Genomic DNA, 23,232 nt, shown 5'->3' on the forward strand with positions numbered 1-23,232 from the left:
ATTGCTTGGAAGAATTTCTTTCGGAAAACTATCAATTTTTATGATTTCCTCTAGCTCCTATTGAGATGCTCTGCAGAAATAATGAATCCAAAGAATTTATAGCTTTTAGCACAATGGAGATTGGCTCCTGATCGTGGCTTTTGGGTGCTATTCCACTGCAGGTATACCATTCAACTGCATGTATTCACAAAATAGGTCTCAGATCATGGATTTTATTGTAAATGTGAAATTGTATTTTGCTTCCTTCTGATGAAACCCAGTTCACATAAAATTATTTTCCTAATTCCTAGAAGTGAGAAGTCAGCACAAAAGGCAAAGATTGTCCACTATGGGTTTGTCAGAACAGCCGAGTCGTCTGTTCTGCAGTGTCCCACCAGGCCTTGCCACAAACTCAGTGCTTCATGGACACCTTTTTTTTTTCTTCTTTTTTTCTTTCTTTTTTTTTTTCCTAAAGAGAAGACATGATCAATAAAGCTCATAATTAAATTGAGGCCACTGCCTTGATCAGTGCTTTTATTGAGTTTCAGTGCCCTGATTTAAGGAGCTCCCTAGTCAACTGAGGGATATGTTATCAACTGCTTGAGCAGTATGTGAGCAGTCATTATGTTCTGTAGCTATAATGTTGCATATTCTCTGCTATCTGGAGAGTCTCCCTTGTGGCAACTTCTGATAACCTCTTGCTCATGTTACCCAAGGATGAATAATGAACAGAATCCTACATGTAGAAGGAATACAATTGTACCCAACGGGCAAGAAATTTTGTTTAAGTTCCTGCTGGTTTGCCACATTTTCCTGTGATTGTATCAGTAGAAGCGAGTAAAGCGGGGTCAGATGATGCTAGTATTTGAAAGGAAAGCCTCTGCCAAAAATGTACAGGCCATTTGCCCCTCTGTGTTGGTACAGATGCTGCATTGCTCAGTGCAGTCCCTCCTACAAATGAGATTTAAAATGTAGGCCTGCCTTCTATTTTTCATTTGGATCATAATATTGTTGGGTCTGCCGCTATGAGCGTACAGTGTTTAACACAGTTGATCTGCATCCTAGATGGAAAGCTCTATGCTGTAGTGCTGTGATAATAATATGATTGTTAATGTATACTATAAAAAGTGCCTTGCTGAGTTCTGCATACCTTTGTCCAAAAACAACCCCCTAAAAAACCCACCCTAGAAATGAATTCAGTGTGTATCCTACAGTTGGCATGTTGCTCGTGCACTGGAAAATGAACTCATCAGGTAGAACGAACCCTAGTGTGACCATCCCAGCAAATACCACATCCTTCGCATGCCTCCATTTGCTCAAAAGTTTGCTGCTCTGAAGGGTTGTATGCCACAGAAATAGTTTAACGTCTACATCTAAATCTTGGCTTTGAAGATCTCTTCAGAGATGACACTTCCATGCTGGTGTCTAGCTTCCTTATCAGTCCTTTTTTTATTTTTTTTTTTTCCTCCAAAGTCCCTTTTTCTAAGCTTCCAATAGAGAAAACAGCATAAAGAAAAGAACAAGAATTAAGCAGGGAAAGTGTGTTTTCCTCACTAAAAGTAGTATGTTCCCAGCTATATGGCAGAAAATTTAAAATTCCCATTACAAAATACCTGGTCTCAGCCTAGACTTCTCTGTAATTAGGTCTTGCTTTTTGTCGGCTATAAGTTATTATGCCTATTGAAATGTTACTCTATGTGCCAAAAGCAGACAATGCTTGGAGGCATTGAATAATACATTTTACTTTTCTGATGACATATGCAGTAACTATGTATGGACAACGTAGGCTAGAGCAGGTTTATCCAGAGAAAACAGGGAGATTTCTGTGTCTGATGAAGGGAAAGGGCCTTGCCAAAACAATTTAGAGCCCGGTTTACTGGGTTTATGTAAAAGGCCATCCATGGAGGCTGCCCTTGCCTCCTGCCAACCTGGGCCAATATAGCTACAGCCGTGCAGGAGAGTCTCTTGGTCAAAAGCAAAAAAAGAAAAAAAAAAAGAAAAAAAGAAAAAAAAAAGAAACTACACAACTCAAGGAGCAAAAGACCCTCCTGCAGGCTGGCTGAAGAGCATCATCTCCGCTTAAGAATAGCTTCTTTCTAATTCACAGTGGTCCTCCTTTTTTTTGGGAAGACCAGTTTGAAAAGACTTGTCTTTCTGCTCTCTGAATTTAGACCTTTGCCTGGTGGCTGTGAAGGAGGTCTCTAACCCTTGTATTCAGTACTTGTACCTTCTTACATTTCAGAGCAGAGCCAACCATTCAGCCAGACCTTGAAGGAGCCCACGTGCCTCCTCACTCTAAACAGTGTTTGCCTCCCTGCCACTGGAACAAGACATTAATCTGCATTGTGTTAGGGTGCACTGGCTGGCTGAGGGTGCCTAACAAGGCTACAATGAATAATGACCACCTGCTTCTGTTTTCCTTTTCATGCTTCTGAATAGCAGGTGCGCTGCATACACTGTGGCAGAGAGCATCCAGAACAACTTTCCAAAAGTGCTGACCTCCCAAAGAACAGTATGGGAGGAAGGTGGTGTGAAGGGCCAGAGCAAAAGTCCTGCCAATTGACAGACTGGGCAAGATCTCTTTTGTCTTCCAGTGTTATCTGGCCTTTAGAAGGAAACTGAGGCACGGGGCCAATTTTTGTTAGCTTCAAGTCCAGCATGGCAGTCAGGGATCTTTACACAGGAAAATTCAATGGAGGAAGTTTGGGCTTGTCCAGATGGTGGTAGGCAATTACATTTCACTTCCGTGAATTTCTGGTTATACAGTTTTTGTTCTGTAGCATAAACTTTCCCCCGCAGGTAGAAGTGATCTGCAGGCAAGTGAAGGTTTCCAGCAAAAGGCATTTTCTTCACAGATGTGCAGCCTGAGAATACTGAGAATATGGGGTTGTTACAACATTTTATTTACTTTCATTTCTTCTGCCCCTGGGCTGCTGTCATATGTTTAATTTTATTTGTTTGATTTTTTTTTTTCTTATCTAGAAGTTAGTACTTCTGGAGGTTACATCCCAGTGTAGTGTTTGCTAAACATACAGGTATGTGATTAACAGCCATTCCTCCTGCTGCGTACCAAACGCACTGATGATTTTACTGCTAGGAGCAGAAATTGAATTTATCTCACTTTCACTTTAGAAGCCATCACATTCCCTTTCCTGTGAGTTTTTGAAATAAGAAATTGAGTATTTCTGGTATTTCACATAAAATAACAAAGAAATGCAATAGGCATTTAATAACTACATCTTTTCATATAGAGATCTGCAGACCAGAGGTCTGCTGGTATTTTATTGTTTTCTAAGAATCTTTCTTGATGTATCTGTAGGGCTTTTTGTTGTTGCTTTTCTTCTGGTTTATGCATTTTTGAGTCTATTTCTGGTTGAAAGAATCAACTTTTTCAAAGGGATTTTTCATGAAAATGTTGGCAGCTATAGGGTGTCTTTCAGAATGCTTGTGAAAACTGCTCAATTAGGGATTCATTCTTATGATGTTGCCTATCATGAATCTTTACATATTTCTATAGAGGAGAGAGAGGGGTCATCTATGTGAAGTATATCTGGCAGGGTAAGAGTTAATACTCACATATGGGTGTTTTTTTCTTTGAACTTTTTCTCAGCAGGTGAAAAATAGCTACAATCAGGTGGTACTTCAATAAGTAGTAACAACTAACTGCCGGGTTGAAAGATCACAAATTCTTGTACCAGCAGTTCTATTATAGGGAAGCGTACGTCAGTCTGTGTGTGTATCTGAAAGCTTGCCAAGCTATTGATAAGAAGAGCTGGGCAATAATCCAGAGAAAAAAAAAAAAAAAACAACCCACCATTTGAGAGCTGTACTGCAGAGACTTTTTTCCCTTTTTAATACTACTTTATCACACAGAGACTACATTAGTATTTATATAATATGCATCTACAGCTACTGATGAAGTTCACCCTAGTTGTGAAGGACATCGATGAATCAGTAACAGCAGTTTTAGATTAAATATTCTTAACAGATCTTATATAATGAAAAGTCAACAACCTTATTTAAAGTGTGCTTCTCTGCCATGGGCATTTTAATGGACTAGATCTTTTAAGCTACTGGACAGCTTTCAATTAGAGTACAAAATGAAGTAGTAGACTGGCTGAAGGCATGCCTTGCTCAGAAGTTTAGGTTGCCTTGGTGGTACTGTGACTTTGTGCTTTGTGAAGATTGGAGCTGTGCTTGTGCCTTGTTGGGTGTAGAGGCTGTTTGCGGAGGGAACCCTAGGCCAGAAGTAGACTGCTGAAGGAAATACAAATTCAGCTTTGAGTAAGCAGGAAAGGAGTGGGAGAAACAATCGCTATAGGATATGGAGAACTCAAAGTGCTGGAAAGCCTGAAATCACTTCAAGGGATAAGAACATCTCCAGACAAAAAAATGCTCCTTCTTATCAGGCTTTGAGTTTAGGGCAAGAGGGAATAGTGATGCAGATTAATTCCTGAAATCTGGCAACACTTTGCAATTTGAAGGGCTCAGAATCACTGGGACTTTTCAAATGTAGTAACTTCTTATGCATGACAGCATATGGGAGACCTTCAAAATACTTCAGCAGTTACTCCTTGAAACTTTGAAGTTCTTCACCTTACATAATTTCATATTATTACCCAAATACGTGTGCTATTTCTGATGGCAATGCTGTATGTAATAAAGTTATGCAGTTACCTGAGACTAAATGTCAATAGCGATAATCCTCCTATATGTAAGCAGTGAAGGCTTTTAATATAGACTGCTGCTACATCAATTGTTTGGACAATACTGTGCTGATTCCTGTTTTTGTTCATTGCTCAGGTCTTACCCCAGTGAGCCTGAGCACTCTCTGCAGCTTTTTGGCTTTAATGAAGGAGATGTTTGAATATGTTTTATTTTGCTGTGAAAAACACTATGCCGAGCTGTTATGAACGTAGATACACCCCCATTCGTATGGGACTGCATTGTGAATCATGGTGAAAACTGAATTATGTAACAAGTCTTCAACAAATGACAACAATAAAAGGTACAATGAGCTGTGTTCGTGAGAGCTCTTCAGCTGCCTCAGCTATAAAAAAGGCTAGAGCTCCTACAGTGGAGGCAAGCAACAAGTAATGTGTCTTCTATTCATGCCTTCTCAAACATCGTAAGCTATGAACATAGTCCTGATTCAGGGTACGTTCTTAGAAGAAATACTTTCCAGGACGTACAGAAGGCTAGAAGTTGTATGTTTCTTTCATTGTATCTCTTCTATCTATTTTTATGTATGCTGTATTTCTTGCCTTGCTTCTCCATCACTGAACTTTATTTCTGATCTTACTCCTCAGCTTCCTGGCTACTTACATTCCAGTTTAGCAAAGGTGCCCTTTTCCAGGAAAAAAAAAAAAATTTGCTTTAATCTTAATTTTACTGTTTTTGAACCCAAACCAAATCTTACTTGTGATATAACCCCTTACCTGCTTTGTTCTATTCTCCTGAGAGACAAACATTGACAGCCATCTCCTGTGGAGCCTTTGAACATATTCAGGTTAACTTTCAGTTCTGCAGGAGAAGAAAGTAAATCTTCAGTTACCGATTTTACGCAAATGTTGTTTGACATGTCTGTTTCTAAAAGGATCTTTGCTGTATAGTCTTGCTCCCTCTTTGAAAACTTCTAGGACCCCTGCCTGAGTATCCCTCCAGCAGCCCTGTTAAAGGGAGGTTCAGGACAAAAGAAATAGCTGGAAGGCATATTTATTTCCAATACCAGTGAAATCAGTAAGGTATACTGAACTACTGTGCTGAAAGAATTTCATTTTATGCTCTGTTGTAACAGAAAGCAGTATTCAAAGATGATGCTCAAGACTATAAAAGAGAAAATGAAATACAACTATTTTTTACATATAGTGGTCTACAAAATGAAACAAATTCAGTAAGTGTAGCCATTATTGTTTTCAATTGGTATTATACTTGAGTAAAAAACCTGAAACTGTGCATCAGTCCTATAATAAAAGTAGTATAATGTGCAGAGATATTAAAAAAGTGATTGAGTTATTCAGTATGCTCGTAAAGGTAGGTATTGTGAAACTAATACAATATTACTGCATATTGTGTCATCGAAGAGACTCAAAGCCCTCATGTAAGTCTTTACCTTTGATTTGTCCTTCCAGGCACAGTGTTATCATGTATCCGTGAAAATAACAGAAAAAAGGAATACTGTAAAAAAGTCAATTTCTGAAAAAAGGTTTATTTTCAATTACTGTTTGGGACATGGAACTTCACTGGTTCCAAGGGCTCTTTACTAGAGTCTTCCATAATATCATATTCAACTTTGCCACTTAACAAATTCAGGCAGTTAGTTATAATAGAAACAGTAAACCTGAGAAACAACATAGTTCTAGATTAAAAATTTAGGAGTAGCTTCTGTTGATTGCTTTGTGATCTTAGGAAAGTTCCTTTCAGCCTCAGTTTATGCATCTGTGAAATGGGTTTTTACTGTTAATCTCACTAGGATGGGCTTTTATTACTGCTTGTAAAGTGGTTTGATAGTCTCTGCCATATAATACATTCTAAGTGGCAGGGTGTTGCTTTGGGCTAGAAAGTAGAATAAAGACACTTAGTACATACCTCAGTAAAATTTACAACTTATGAAATTCTCTTCTTATGCTGAAAATATTTCCTTTCTTCCTCCCTGCTAGACAACTGTATACAACACAAAAATGTTTGTGTCTTATTATTCTATCAGGCATTATTGAACTATAAAAAATGGTCTTGTCATCTCACACTTCTTAACAGATTATGAAAGAAAAATGACTAAAACTTGTTCACACTGTCAAGTTCTTGCCAAACTGAAGCTAATGAATCACCCTGGCACTGGTAAATAGCCAAAACCAGATGATATGAAGGTTATAAATAGTGTTAGAGACCATGTTGCCAAATACATATATATATACACGCACCCATAAAAGTACTGTTGTTATTGTTTTATTTCCATGAAGTTTTTCATTAAATCCTGAACAGCATAGTAGTATGACACTTCTGTTTTTATTTCAATTCTTATTTTAATAATGTAAATATAAATTGAACCTTAGAAGTGTGAATCATGCCTACTGCTTATTGATTTTGATATACACGCTAGAGAGAATGAGCCTGGTGTCTGAGAAATAACTGAAACCGAAACTGGGATTGTATTATTGGTGGTGCGGTCGACACGCCAGAGGGACGGGATGCCATCCAGAGGAACCTGGACAAACTCAAGAAGTTGGCCTGTGTGAACCTCATGAGGTTCAACAAGGCCAAGGGCAAGGTCCTGCACCTGGGTCGGGGCAACCCCCAGTATCAATACAGGCTGGGGGATGAAGGGATTGAGAGCAGCCCTGCCGAGAAGGACTTGGGGGTACTGGTGGATGAAAAGCTGGACATGAGCCAGCAATGTGCGCTCACAGCCCAGAAGGCCAATTGTATCCTGGGCTGCATCCAAAGAAGCGTGGCCAGCAGGTCGAGGGAGGGGATTCTGCCCCTCTGCTCTGCTCTGGTGAGACCCCACCTGGAGTACTGCGTCCAGCTCTGGAGCCCTCAGCATAAGAAAGACACGGACCTGTTGGAGTGGGTCCAGAGGAGGGCCACGAAAATGATCAGGGGGATGGACCACCTCTCCTATGAAGAAAGGCTGAGAGAGTTGGGGTTGTTCAGCCTGGAGAAGAGAAGGCTTCGGGGAGACCTCATTGCAGCCTATCAGTACTTAAAGGGGGCTTATAAAAAAGATGGTGGCAGACATTTTAGCAGGGCCTGTTGTGACAGGACAAGGGGGAATGGCTTTCAACTAAAGGGGGGTAGATTTAGACTAGGTATAAGGAAGAAATTTTTTACACTGAGGGTGGTGAAGCACTGGCACAGGTTGCCCAGAGAGGTGGTGGATGCCCCATCCCTGGAAACATTCCAGGTCCGGTTGGACAGGGCTCTGAGCAACCTCATCTGGTTGAAGATGTCCCTGCCCATGGCAGGGGGGCTGGACTAGATGACCTTTAGAGGTCCCTTCCAACCCAAACTATTCCATGATTCTAGGATTATTGTGGGGATTGAATAATTGAATAAAAAGACTTGAGAAGAAACTGTTTAGTTCTAGTGTGTGCTTTCTGCCCAGCGGGTCCCAGGTATTGCACCACATGTACTCTGATCTGAAGTGTGTCCACTTTTATCTCGTTTTTTTGTTTTTGGGGGTTTTTTTTGGTTTTTTTTTTTTTTTTAGACCGTGAATGAGCAGCTACTTAGACTTAGTGTCATTAACAAATAGTAAACTCCATCACTCTTCTGCTATAGGATCCTGTATGCATAAGTATGGTAATTTTCTTCTTGCAACTGTCATCTAGGCTAGTCATGTACTATAGTGAATGAAATAAAATGTTACAAAAGCTAATACACCGTGCAAGTCATCCAGCTAAGGAACTGTTTAAAATACGTCTTATTGTTTACTCCTCACTGAATATGTATAAAAAATGTTTATAACTGAATATACTTTTTTTTAATTTAAATGTCAGCACATCAAAATATCTACATTAAATTAGCTAGAAAAATATAAAGATTGATTGAGATTTATACAGGGGACGTTTCCATGTTAGAGAAACATTTCTTTTGTTAAGAGACTATTTGCATTCATGAGAACTGAAAATTAAGAAGGAATAAGATTTGTTTCTGTGCAGACTTGCTAATTAATGTTGGTTTAGCTCTCCTAAATGGTAGAATGTGTAAGTATTTAAAATGTTGATGCAGACAAAGTTTGAGACAAATTAGAGTCTGGTATTCATCCCTGTATATAGCTTCATACTTCTCTGTCTTATCGTAATGTCATGTAGAATTCCTGGAGTCTCCAATGCTAAATTTTAAGTTTTATCAGAGGAAAGATAACAAAATAATTTTTCTGCAGAAAGGGAGATTTTACAAGAAGCACTTGCTGACAAATAGCGCCTGTATTATTTTTTTTCTTGAGCAGGTAAAGGAGGGAGGAACTTAAGGGGAACAAATTACTTTTAGAGGTGCCCTTTAGAATAATCTTGGCCACTGAGCAGACTGCCTCACTTGATGCTTAAGAAGACTAAAATTATGATAAGTAGATGCTTTGTTGTTTTTCAGTATTTTTACAGTGAAATTTATAGAGCCACTGAAATTCCAGTTTGCAATAGTCTTTCCCTCAGAGAATGCATATTGTTGGATCTCATGCCTTTAACAAAAATTAGAGGGAAACTGAATCCTTAACACAACCTTCCTTTGTACAAGTTGATAAGTAGACACTGTGTTTGCATATGACCAGTTGTTTTTTTTTTCCAAAACAAGTATAACAGATGCCTTGATTCCTTTCTGTTGTAAAAATTCCTTTCTCTCATTGCACTGTTCTCGTTAGTGCAGGTTCTTTCTGGCTAAGCAACACACACAGAAAAATCTTTGCTGTTTTCTTTTTCAAACAATATTTTCTCACACAATAAAACAGAAGAAGGCCACACATTTTTCTTTCCTCCTGTAGTACAGTGTATTTAAAGGGGAGCAATATAAAAATCAGATGGCATTCTAATGAAGGCCAAGAAATCTAGCTACACAATCTGAATTCTTCTCGGGGCAGAGCCTCTTTAGAACAGCTCCCTGTGAGAAGCACACAAAGCTGATTGCAATGTTTTCAAGTTCAGAACATATCTGCACAAAATAAAGGAAGTAAAAAATGGTATTCAACAAACCAGGAAGATAGAATATGTGGAAATCAGGTAGTGGCATCATACAGGGCAGTATTGCTGCTTCCTGCTGTGGACATTTTGAATGAAGCATGCTCATGTAGTGGAATGAGACTCTAGATTCCCCTTTAAATATTTGCAATATTTTAATTCTGATTTGCAATAAATAATATGACTAATATACACTCCTTCTCATTGCTTTATGATTATCACTTGCACTGCACATCTTGGCTGCTCTTAACACTTACAAGGCCCTGATATATAGCTAAACATTTCTGACTCCATCTGGTACAAAGAGAAGTGACAGAGAAGTGCTCCCCAGCCAGTTTATTGCAATTTAATGTAAATCTGTTATAATGGAGCTGATGAAAAGTGCAGTAGCTTCCATGAATTCTGAAAGCTGTGATTGGGTTGCAGCTGCTGCGCTGCCCTCGGAAGATTTGGTGGGTTTAATTTTACATTGCACAGCCATTAGCTGACTAAGATTCCTCACTGAATCACATTGCCACAATACTTTTCTTCTTCATGCTCTTCCCTTTCTCCTCACAGTGACCTCATTCACGCAAGTTTTCCATCTCAGTCTTCCGTTGTTTTTATCTTATAAATTGCAGCCTCCTAATACATCAAAACAGATAGAGCCATGCAATTGTGACCCCTATAACGTACTATTTTGTTAACTCTTGTGTGTGGGAATACAGTAATACCCCTTCAAATTTGCTGTGTGCTCTTTGTGATTCTCGCTGTTTTCTATGGCCAGAAACTGAACCAAAGCATGGTAGCAGTGCCTCCAGGCCTTGCGCATGGGCACGTGGGACTTGTGTGCTCGTGTTCAGTAAAATTTGTCTACGTCTTTCCCAGTATGTTTGCTGTGTAAATATCATTGTTTCTTCTGCTCAAGATTTTGAATTTTAGTTTCTGCAGACTGTCAAATGAACCTCCAGGCAAAGAACAGATTCATCTTACATGGTTGCAGTCAGAGCTCGCCTTTCTCTATCGCCACATGTGCGATCTTATTGCCATCATGTACAAAAGCTGTCTTAAATGTGTACTCTGCTGGTTCCTGTTAGTTGGTGATATTTGTAGACAGGAATTGGGGTGATCAGATTCTGCCATCCAGCATTAAGTGTTACTATATACTTATGTAGGCCCTTAGGCAAATAATTCCCCCCCTCCCCCCTATTTTCTGTATATATTACTGTTTAGAGGGATAGAATTACATTCAGTAGGGTGATTAAACTGTGGCAAATTAGGTAAAGCTAGAACATGATTAAAGTACAGTAAAACCACCTGTAAATGATCATTGTTTCATTCCCTCAGGGAAAATTTAAAAATAACCTTTACAATAGAGTATCATACCTAGAATCTTTACATATGCCGACTAACATGTTTTGTCCTTAACTAATTTGTCTAGAAGTAATTGACTGCAGTATTTAAAAAATAGCTACAAATGAGGGGAACATCATATTTCTTACAAGTTTTTTCTCCTGCAGACTGGGTAGTTACCCAGGGAAAAAGTTGATATCGTTCTGTGGCTACATTAACCAGTCCAACCAACTGGATAGGTTAGAGGTGGAAAGCAAAGGTTAATTAGATACAGGCTTGAGATCTGTTACATTATTAACAATGGAGGTCATCTTGTCCAAGATAATAATGCCTCACTTTGTAAATTCATGAACCTGGAATAAGGCAGAACATTGTGCTGACTTCACATTTTTTTTTAAATATTTAAGGTTAGAGTATGAGTTCTGTTGCACGGGAATGATTTAAAATTAACGCACAATAAATATAATCTGCAGTGATCATGTTCTTCACAATAAACTTTGTGCGTATGGCTGCAAATGGCATTTTCACTTTGTGTATTTGTTACGTGTCTAGAGCACTGATAATTTTGAATGGAGACTTTGGTGTGGCTGTTTACATAAAAACCTTCATTCCAAATGCAAATAAAATTTAAACCAGTTCTAAAAGAAACTCTTGAAACCTCTGAAATGCAAATTTATTGAAACAAAATGATCCAGTCACCTGTCTCCTTGTGCTCCTGCAGCAAGGTGACTACCATAAAAATAATTTCACGTGAAGCTTTCTAAAGTGTTTTTCCCTCATCCTACAACAGAAGATCGTATTTTTTATTAAAACCAATTCTTAATTTTAATAATTTATTTTCTTTATTTTCTTTCTTCTTTTCACTACAGAGAAAGTCCGTTGTTGCTGTGAGTTTCATTGCAGCATTCCTCTGTCTGATCATCGTTCGTCTCACAAATGAAGTAACTTTCCCTTTAATCCTAAACTGCTTTGGACAAACCAGTGTCAAATGGATACCATTTTCTAATGGCCAAAGGCAGCCTCTGAGAACTCATTATGGATATATAAATGTGAAAACACAAGAGGTAAGACCTGGTATCGAGAGCACAGCAAAATGGACCAGTAGACTCTCTTTCTCTGATCCCACATAACTGCTTTTCTACCAACCTGCCCAGTGTAAAAACTAAAGAAAGCAATGTTTCCGAGCAAAGTGTCTTTTAAATGTATGCTACCATTTAAATGAGCATTGAATTATTTTCATTTCTGTCATGTCTGCAGTGGAGAGAGCAGTGAGCTGGCCTCAAAATCATGCTTGGTTGCAGTGAAAACTGATATTTATACAAGCAAGAACATTTTTCAGATTAATTTCAAGCCTTCAGTCCCTTTAACTCAAAAGGAAATTTTCTTGTGTGTGCTTGTAATAAAGTCAGTGGTGGGTTGACCCTGGCTGGACACCAGGTGCCCACCAAAGCTGCTCTATCATTCCCCTCCTCAGCTGGACAGGGGAGAGAAAATATAACGAAAGGCGCATGGGTCAAGATAAGGACAGGGAGAGATCATTCACCAATTACCATCATGGGCAAAACAGACTCAACTTGGGGAAAATGAATTTAATTTATTACCAATCAAATCAGAGTAGGGTAATGAGAAATAAAAACTAAATCTTAAAACACCTTCCCCCCACCCCTCCTTTCTTCCTGGGCTTAACTTTACTCCTGATTTTCTCTACCTCCTCCCCCTGAGCAGCACAGGGGGATGGGGAATGGGGGTTGCGGTCAGTTCATCACACGTTGTTTCTGCCACTCCTTCCTCCTCAGGGGGAGGGCTCTTCACACTCTTCCCCTGCTCCAGCATGGGGTCCCTCCCAAGGGAGACAGTTCTCCACGAACTTCTCCAATGTGAGTCCTTCCCACGGGCTGCAGTTCTTCATGAACTGCTCTAGCGTGGGTCCCTTCCACAGGGTGCAGTCCTGCAGGAACACGCTGCTCCAGCGTGGGTCCCCCACAGGGTCACAAGTCCTGCCAGCAAACCTTGCTCCAGCGTGGGCTCCTCTCTCCACAGGGCCACAGGTCCTGCCAGAAGCCTGCTCCAGCGTGGGCATCCCATGGGGTCACAGCTTCCTTCGGGCATCCACCTGCTCCGGCGTGGGGTCCTCCATGGGCTGCAGGTGGATATCTGCTCCACCATGGACCTCCGTGGGCTGCAGGGGGACAGCCTGCCTCACCATGGTCTTCACCACGGGCTGCAGGGGAATCTGCTCTGGTGCCTGGAGCACCTTCTCCCCCTCCTTATTCTCTGACCTCAGTGTCTGCAGAGTTGTTTCTCTCACATATTCTCACTCCTCTCTCCAGCTGCAGCTGCTGTTGCGCAGTTGGGTTTTTTTTCCCCTCTTCTTAAATACGTTATCCCAGAGGCGCTACCACCGTTGCTGATCGGCTCAGCCTTGGCCAGCGGTGGGTCCATCTTGGAGCCGGCTGGCATTGGTTCTATCGGACATGGGGGAAGCTTCTAGCAGCTTCTCACAGAAGCCACCCCTGTAGCCCCTCCACTACCAAAACCTTGCCATGCAAACCCAATACAAGTCCTAAACATGTTTAGTTTTGCCTGGGATACCCAAGGAAGAAGTCATTTATTTGTGCTTGTATGTGCATGGAAGAGGAAAAGGGAATGGTTTGTGAAATGAACATATGTGAGTGTAGAAAAGTTATAGAGCTAGAGGTTTACTGGATTTTTCTGAAACTACTACATTAACACTTGGTAGCTCTTTGAAAGCCAGGTATGTATTTCCAGTCTGTATTGTAAAATGCTTTGGTCTGTATCTGCTTTGCAAAATACTTGCTGTGTGATAAAAGTACTTGTGTGGTAAAATTATATTTTACAGGGACTCCTGCTTTAAACTGTCTTAGTTGGCAAAATAATGACGTTGTTGGGTTTTGGTGGTAGTGGTGCTTTTTCCACAGACTCTTCCTCTCTCTCTCTCTCTGTGTACTATTTATAACAGATGCAAACTTGCAAAATAAGCTAACGTAAAAAACCTAACTCTTTCTAAAAGTTGTTTCTGATCAGTTATAGCACTGTCAGTCATGAGAAATACTATCAGACTTCCACTTACTGCTACTTTTTTTCTTTATAAAATTGCAATTATTCTATTCATGAATGAAATTCATTCACATAGCAGCTTTTATAGAGAATGAACATACTTTACCACTTCATGATATTCAGTCCTATAAGTGTATTGAACAAGTTAGTTATTATTTTACCTTTAGAGTGTTAAATATGAAAATCAGATTGAGAGAGGGTTATAGTTTTTAGGAGGTGGCTTCTTTTAAACTTCTGTATCTTTTAATTGTTGTCCATGTAAGATGTAGCACTGAGTATATTGGAGGCCGAAGTACCTTATCTTCAGAGCAGAAAAAGGACAAGCACCCAAGAGGAAATCTGTTTGAGTCAGGGTATGAATCCTAGTCCCAGTGAAATGAATGGGAGCTGCTGTTGAGTTCAAAAGGGCTAAGGCTCCATCCAGCATATCTTAAATATAGAAGGACCAGGAACCCACTAAAAACGAGAGGGCAGTGTGTTCTGCATGTCCCTGGGTTATTGCCACAGCGGCAGGTGTGGAATCTGAATGAGGTAGAGCTGCCACGGTCACTTGATCACTATCAGTCTGAACTGATAACTGGAGAGGAGAGGAGCATGCCAATCCGTTTTTATTCACCATTGCCTTCATCAGAGGTTAGATGTAGCTTGTGGGAGCCTTAATTTGTTCTTAAATTCGGTAACACACTTGGAAGTTTTAACAGTGAATGGAAATGAATGTCCTCAAAGTTGGTGACCAGTGTCAATTAGTAAGACATTTGTCTCAATTTAGTTTAGGTCATGAAGGACTCCTTAAACTTAGTAATTTTAATTGTTTTCTTCCTTGTATTTGCAGATTACATTAATATTTGCTAATTAAAAAGATAATGAAGAAACTGAACATGCCTTGCTAATTGTGAATGCACTCTCCCGCCTTAATTATTCCCTGTGTGAGGGAAGTTTTATTGTGCTGCCCATGTGAAAAGCTTTTACACTGCTCATGTTCCTAACTCACACTCATAGCTTTCTCAGACTACACTTTTTATAACACAGATTGCTTTATAAAATATGCATTTGTATACTATTTGTATTAAAATGGCCAGCAATTCTCAATTGTTCATAGAGATTAAAACAACAGATCCTTCATTTCTGTAAGTGCCAAATACATTGAATTTCTGCTCATTTCATAGAATCAGGGTATTCTTTTCTAGTTTTTTATGCTGCTATGGTATGTAAGATAAGCAGAATGTCCAATCTGTGAGTGCAGCTAATGCCCTAACCAGATGTGCTAAGGTTTTTGCAAAATGGGACACATGCCATCTCATCAATGGGCAAGGACCAAAAGGTGAGGAAACTATACCATAATGAATTATCAGAAATTTATGTGATGGAAGGGAAGACAGGAGAGAAGGCTTTTAAAGACATGATTTTGGCTTTCTCTTTTCCCTTTTGTTGAGAGAATCTACGTGTACCCTTGAATGTGTTCATAGTCTTCTAGGGTGTCCTTTGAAGCTTGTCACCCCACTGGGTCCTACATGTCTCTTGCTGTCCGATAGCACTCCCTCCTGTTCTTCAGCCACTTCCAACATCCTTCTCCTTTTCTTCATTTCACATTTGTTCTCTGTTCTCCTTTACCTGTTCTTCCCAGGCTCCACTCTGAGGCCTGGCTGCACGCACCATGCCAGCGCTCTCTAATCCCAGCTTCTCAGTGTGCTTAAATAGTACATATACAAGGTCAACAAAACAGAGCAATTAGAGTAATTTACCAACAACCCAGTCAGTCATCTGATGTGACAGGGAAGCTAGAAAATCTAGATGAACTACTACTCTACCTTTCCTGTCCCTCCCTCACACATTTACTTTCTGAGGAAAAAGGAAAAAAAAAAAAAAAACAAGACTTTAATCCGTAGGGAAAAAAGTTGAAGTTAGGAGGAGCTGATTTCTTCTGGGGTAAGGCTGAGTGGGATGAGACTTGAAAACCTTATGAGGTAATGGAAAATCAATTACTTGGTGGTTAAGGCTGAAGTGATCAAAGATTTGTATTAAAGAAGATCAGGAAATATGGTGATATGAACATCTGTGTTTATCTCAAGTAAAAAACAGTGATGTGTCTATTATTAGGTATGATCAAAATAATGCAGTAAAGATATTTTAAGGGTGTTGTGTGTTTGACTTGACAATATAATACTATGGAATTTTTATTATTAAAAAGCCTGAAAATTTTTTAAGATCATTATAACTAGATTGTATGGGAGTATTTTAATACAAAATGCAAAGAGAGACATAACTTAATCCTTAATTAAGGCTGTACATAATATAGGGTTGTTGCTATGGTTTCCTTGATTTGTAGCTATAGCAACAGCTTTGGAAAAACTGACTTTATGTACAGTAAACATACTATATTTGAAATATAAATAGATGTGAAGTGTTGTACTATACTGGCCCACTATGTCTAGGCACATTTTGGTTTGACTTTTGAAATATTTCTGAAATAGATGATTCTTCACCTAGAAAATTTGTATCCGCTGCCCACCCTCCCCCCTCAAGAGAACCGGATTCCTTAGTAGTCCTCCACAATGTGATCTCTTTTCCCTTTTCAATGTCCACTTCTGAGGGGACTCCCTGAGATTTGCGAGAGACCATGGCTGCCAGTTTTGCAGTCTTGCTCAAGTACAGGAATTTTGACCTTTCAGTGAAAAGGTGTATGGGCAGGATGACCTTTCTATCCCTTATTTCCTCTGCTTTGTACCTCTGCATTTTTGGTGATAGGTCCCATGAAATCCATCTTTAAGAAATGTCACCCCTATCGTGTTAGTTACTTTTATCCTATTCCTGGTATTTTTTCATAGAAAATATTACTTTGATACAACTCCACAGTGGTTACCTAATTGAAACCTATTGTCATTTGAGTAAACTTCACCCCCCACCCCAAGCTGATGTAATGATTATTCTTGTGTATCAAAAATGGGCAAGCAGGTATAGGAAATGTAACCTTCCTCCTTCTTTTGTACCACTCCTACTCTACAAAGAGTTCTGGCAAAATTAATGAACATCATGTATTTAAATTGCAGCATTATGACATCAATTTAAAACCCATTAGCAGTTTGAAACTTTATGCTAGGCAAGTCTAATAGTGTTCTTGGATATTTGATTGTGCTTCCTGAAAGGTGACTATTGAATAGATTTTTACTCTACCGTCAGTATTAAAATAATATAGCATTTTCTTACATACGTAAAATCTGAAATATAGCTGCAATAACACTTGAAACATAATTGTAAGAAGTATATTCAAGTACTATGCAAAGATTAAAACTGTTCTTGGAAAAGGGTAAGTTCTGAGATGACCTAAAATCCCTACATTAAACTGCAACTGTGAGATCTAATGGCTTCATCTAAAATGAATTCTGAGGGAGAGAGAGCCTTTGTGTCATGAACATTGACGAATCTCACAGCATAGTGATGAGCACTAGATAAAAGGAGTATGCATTGTAGCAGTTAAGATTTTTTTAAAAATACTATTGTAACTGAAAGACTCATCAACACTGTGTTGATACTGAAGAAATAAATTTGGATCATAATATCACATACCATTTTGTCCCGTAACCTGAACAAACTAGTATACAAGCATTAATTGCTTGCCAGTTGTGGCACACACAGCCATATACATATGTGAACATACAGCCTAAGACTAGTTTCTTTTTTTTTCTTTTTGCCTGAAGTTCTGTAGTAGAACTCAGCTGAAATGAGTGGAAGTTTCCACAAATGAAATATCCCAGATATGAATAAAAAGAGGAGGCTACAGACCTTACACATATTTGTGTAGTCCTTTTTTTTTTTAACAGAATAAAGAAATAGCATTAAAAAACAACAGCACCTGAAGTATAAAGGAAAACTAACATAACATGCAGAAATACAGGCTATGTGATGTGCTATCTGACGTAAGGTAAGGCACATACCATTTCAACAATAGCAAAAGCATAGTTGTCAGACATGTTAGGAGTAATCATAGGAAGGACCCACACCAATCATGAGAGACCATGTTCTTACAAAACTTGAATAACTAAATTAAAAAAAGCGCAAAGAAAGCAAAGAATGTGATGGACGTTTTAATATTAGTTTCTTTCCAGATATAGGAAGTAAGAAAAAATTTTAAAAGGACTGAAATTTTTATATGAAATACTAAAAATAAGTAAAGCTAGTGATCAACCTGGGAAGGTTTAAGTTTTGCCTCTGTTAATGATGGATACAGAATGACAGTTACTATGAAGAGAAACTTGGAGAATAGCACTGGGCTTCATGTCAAAACAGAAGGTACCAGACTCTGAACTTGCATGGTGTATTCAGCTAACTTCAGAGATGTTTGTTTCATACTCTTGCTGGGAAAAACTGGGTCCTAGAAAGACTAAAAAGCTACATCAACCGGAACTCACTGTGACAGAAAGTTGCTTTAGTATTTAATTTCTGACAAATTCATGACTTCCATCCTGTCTTTTCCTTTGGGATCTTATTCATTGTTACAGCTTAAGAATTCATAGGATATTTTGTTAAGAAAAGGTCATCTGTTTCATAGTCATTTATCATTGATATCCCTTCTAAGACACAACTTTATATCAGTTGCTCAGTTACATCATTTCAGCCTTAGTAATCAAGTAGTAATAATAATAATAATAATAATAGTAATAATAATGGAAGTAAAACTAAACATGCCGTATATTCTTCTGGATATTTTTCTGCTTCTGCTATATAAATTTTCAGGAACAACTTTTCATGGAAGTCTTACGGAAGGATTGGCTACATAACATTTTTAATGACAATCACATTCCTTGTTACGCTTCTGAGAGAGGTTTGTGTGGTGGGTTGTAGGTTCCCGTCTCCCCACCCCTCTGTGTTTGCTAACTATACCAGAGCTCCCACTCCTGGCTCTGGGAGCCATAGGCACACACTTGAAAGTAAAATTCCTGCCAAAGACTTTAACAACCAAATGAGCAACTCCAGGAGCACATCTTATATTACAGAAGTAGACCTCACTAAACAAATTATCACCAGAGTCCCCACTGCCCTCTTCCTCTTTCCAACCCCCTTTTTGCCTGGGAGAAGAGAGAACCATCAGAATAAGCTGCAAGGTCCAATTGTGAAACCACTCAGGCTGTTGCGAACCTACAGGAGAGAAGGGAGCACAGATGATGTGTGTCCTCAGTAGAGTAAAACCTGCCAGCTTAGCCTTTTTCCTCCTGTATATATGGAATTAGCTTAGGTTTTTAAAGCTGCCACAACTCTGATGGTGTCTCATGAGGAAAAAGTCAAGTGCCAGGATAAATATATCGAGTATTCTATACAAAGAAACTAAATCTGTTCCACAGAGAGCCTGAATGTGATGAGTCAAGCAGTGCTGCCTCTGTGGCAGCTCTGCTTTTTTAAAAAAAAAATCTAAGGGACTTGAGAAGAGATTACTGTCAGCCAGTGAGCTGTGCCATCAAAAGTCAATCCCTAAAGAATCTGGACTGGTAGAAATAAATGTCTATGATGCACAGTCATGGACTGGATTGATCTGTTGAACGGAGCTTACAGGTTATACCGGAAAAGATGCCTAGATTTGCCATCCACCTTGGTTATATGTAATTTTCAGAGATTTCTCCCATCTTCTTGAGGATTTTTTTACTGCTAGCGAAGGGGAGGATTATATTAGATAATGTTAGACTCCCTATGAGAAGGTGCCAGTTGTGTTTTCCATGTCAGAGGTGTGAACAATGCCTCTCCAAATGAGAGACAGGACACCATGAAAATTGACTTGAGACCATTTGGAAAACAGAGACAAACCTAAGTCTTGCAGTTAGCCAGCTTGATAGACAAACTCCTATCAGTAAAGTTTTGTTTTAGTTAAATGGCAGATGGTCCAGACAAAGTGAATGGAGTATTCTTTGGACTGGTAAAGAAAAGAGCAGAGAGGTTTGGTGTAATAGCTTCTTGAATGAGACCAAACCACTGGGGAAGATAGGAAAGGTGGGCTCGCTAGTGTAATGAGCAGATGAGGATGAGGCTTGTGGTCAAGGAGAGTGTCCTGGTTTTGGCTGGGATAGAGTTAATTTTCTTCCTAGTAGCTGGTACAGTGCTGTGTTTTGGATTTAGGTTGAGAATAATGTTGATAACACACCGATGTTTTAGTTGTTGCTAAGTAGTGCTTACACTAGTCAAGGACTTTTCAGCTTCCCATGCCCTGCCAGCGAGAAGCTGGGAGGGGACACAGCCAGGACAGTTGACCCAAACTAGCCAAAGGGATATTCCATACCATACAACATCATGCTCAGTATATGAAATGGGGGGAGTTGGCCGGGGGGCACCAGCTGCTGCTCGGGAACTGGCTGGGCATCGTTTGGTGGGTGGTGAGCTATTGCATTGTGCATCACTTATTTTGTATATTCTTTTTTTTTTTCCCCCTTCCTTTTCTGTCCTATTAAACTGCCTTTATTTCAACCAACAAATTTTACTTTTTTTTTTCCCGATTCTCTCCCTCATCCCACTGGGGCAGGGAGTGAGTGAATGGCTGTGTGGTGTTTAGCTGCCTGCCAGGTTAAACCACAACAGAGAGGAAGGAGGAACTTACTGCTCTTACTCTGGACGAGAACTGAATTCTGTTACCATGATGCGATTTCAGCTTTTCTCAATACTAGTTGCTAAATGAAGGATGGGCTGGTTTACATTAATAGCAAGCAAGGTGTCTTGGTGTTCTATTTCATCAGTTGGGAGAGCAGTGCCCTATCATTTACTCACTGAATATCCTCCCACTACTGCTGTTCAAAAATTAAGATGCCTCCATCATAAGAAGTTCAGTGTCACCCTCCTGAGTTTATACCTGGAGTCCATTTCTCATAGCGGTTCAAGGTATCCTTTGCAGCAAAGTGTTGCTGGTTTTGGATGCAGTGATGACGGCTAAGGTACACTTTGTACTGGTGTATAAAATACACCACAAAGTAAAAAGCCAATGAAAATGGAATTTTGCTCATGTAATTATTTCTACACAAGGGCTTTCTGCTGGCTATGGCAATCAGTGATTTTAGCTCTTTGAGCTCTTGCCCAGCATAGCTATTCTGGCAGAGATGCGCAGTGCTGAGCTGACCTGAGGCTATTAATACTTCCCTGCAGGGAAGCAGCGTGCCAGCCACACACAGAGTCACACATACGTGCATGGGTGCACACATAAACACAGCAGCTAGAACTTGCTCAAGAGACAGACTCCTAACACTGACAATCATGCCAATTACTGGCTAGCTTTAAATCCACAGCCATCTTCCTTGAAAGCCTTTGCTTTCCAAGTTTGCTCCCATGGCCATCTGTCATAGCTTGCGTTTGGCAGCTTCAGGTTCTGCTGCAAGGCTCTGTGGATTGAATACGTAGTTTTGTTTTTTTAATTGTTCTCTGAGTTGGTGGAAAGTTTCTACCATGTGAGCTTTTTCTCTTAGGCTTTTTGTTAGATTAAAATGTGAACCTTAAATGCATTTTTGAGCTGTTAATCTTGCTATCTGCTCGCAGATCAGGCTGGAACAGGTGGACTGGTGTTACTGCTGCATAGAGAGAAATGAGCTCAGAGACCCTCTTAGAGCAGATGCAGATTGCACCAGCAATAATTGCTTTTCTTGGGATAATCTCTCTTGTCTGGCTGAATACATTAATCCATACTACCACATATGTGTTATCTGGTCTGTAAGAGGGCCTGTATGACTGTTGTATCAAAAACCTCATGCCCTTTATTGTCATTACTATGTTGGCAGTGTATGCATCTTAGAGATCTACTTGATAGAGTTACAGTATCTGTAACAAGGAGCTACATTTTCTGTGGGTATAGCTGTAAATTTTGTCTACTCATTATAAATCATTTTTGAACTACCTCTAAACCAATAAGTGATATTACCACTAACATTGAAAAGTTCATGGTAAATTGTGTCCATGGGGCTGCACCCTAAAATGAAAACCAATTCAGTCTGGGGAGGGGTGGGGAGAAAATGAAGTTATTGTTACTTGCAGTATTTCTTTCCTCCATCTTTATTTTTACTCCTCCCCATTTGATATATTTTTCATATTCAGCTAGTCAGAGATTACAGCTAGTCAGAGATTACAGTAATCTGTTGTTTCCTGTCACTCAGAAAAGCAGTTGGCATGCCCATTAGATTAATAAATAGCGTTAAATGAAATTCCCAAACTGAGTGCAGAGAAATTACTAGAGTGATTTTGGGATTGTCCACTTAATAACAACAATTCATCCTCTATTTTTGTCCCCAACCCCAGGGGTGCACATTACTGCCTTTACCTTGTTCATACCAGTCAAGTCTTCTTTTCCACAAGTAATAGCATCATTTTTCAAAGTAGAGCTTCTTGAATTTGTCTTTAAGAGTCTCTTGTAGTTAGGACCCAGACTTTTGGATTTGAAATTGATGGAAATGCCACAGGTCTTGGATCAATATTTCTCCAGGGGGCAGAACCTGCTTGCTCCAATTGGAGGCTGCAAAGAATGCTCAAGGGCCTTGTACTAATATTGCACCAGCCAAAGTGCAAGTTGGTTTGGGTTGATTTCTCTGGTTCTAGTTCAGTTCCCTCCCTTCTGCCTTTTTGAGTCTTGGTGCCTAGGGTTCGTGTTTGTAAAGAGAAAATATAATTTCTGGAGTGCATCGAGTTGAAAAAGTATTTTTCTAAGCTTTTCTTCAAATGCCTTCAGACTCCTATGAAATGCCTGACTGCATGCCCAGGGGTCACCCCAAAGTAGTTCCAGGGCAGTACACTGAAAGCTTAGATCAGCACTGGCAAATATCCTACAACAGAAATTAAACACCAAGGTGAAGGATAAAGTTTGGCCTTTAGGTAAAAACAATAACCCTATATTTGATGACATAGAGTATATTATGGAATTGATCAATGACTGACAATCTTGTTCTCAGGTGTTTTTTGTGTAATTAATTTTATTGCTTTATTAACATTTTCTAGCTTACAGTACAGTTTCTCATGTAATCTTATTTCTAGCATGTAAAAGATTTGTAATGTCTATCCTATTTCCTGTTAGCTCTTCCTTTTTAGATTCACTGTGTGTTGTCCAAAACTGCTGATTTCTTTCTTCAGCCTCTGTCCTCTCCAATTTGGCTTGTCCTTCACCGCCCAAACTTTCTTTCACTAGATCATCAGATTACCTCTTCTCCAAAAATATACTACC

At 39.5% G+C, this 23,232-nt stretch overlaps 1 protein-coding gene across 1 annotated transcript in view; it reads left to right on the forward strand.

The window, feature by feature from the left end:
* The window catches only part of ST6GALNAC3 (ST6 N-acetylgalactosaminide alpha-2,6-sialyltransferase 3), a 237,264-nt gene that overhangs the window by 103,002 nt on the left and 111,030 nt on the right, over window positions 1–23,232 (forward strand). The window contains exon 2 of the mRNA XM_076340420.1: window positions 11,852–12,046. Within this exon, the coding sequence (XP_076196535.1) occupies window positions 11,852–12,046 (195 nt within the window). The remainder of the gene's footprint in view (window positions 1–11,851; window positions 12,047–23,232) is intronic.

The sequence above is a fragment of the Aptenodytes patagonicus genome, chromosome 5 (genome assembly GCF_965638725.1).
Source record: "Aptenodytes patagonicus chromosome 5, bAptPat1.pri.cur, whole genome shotgun sequence".
Classification (NCBI taxonomy): Eukaryota; Metazoa; Chordata; class Aves; order Sphenisciformes; family Spheniscidae; genus Aptenodytes; species Aptenodytes patagonicus.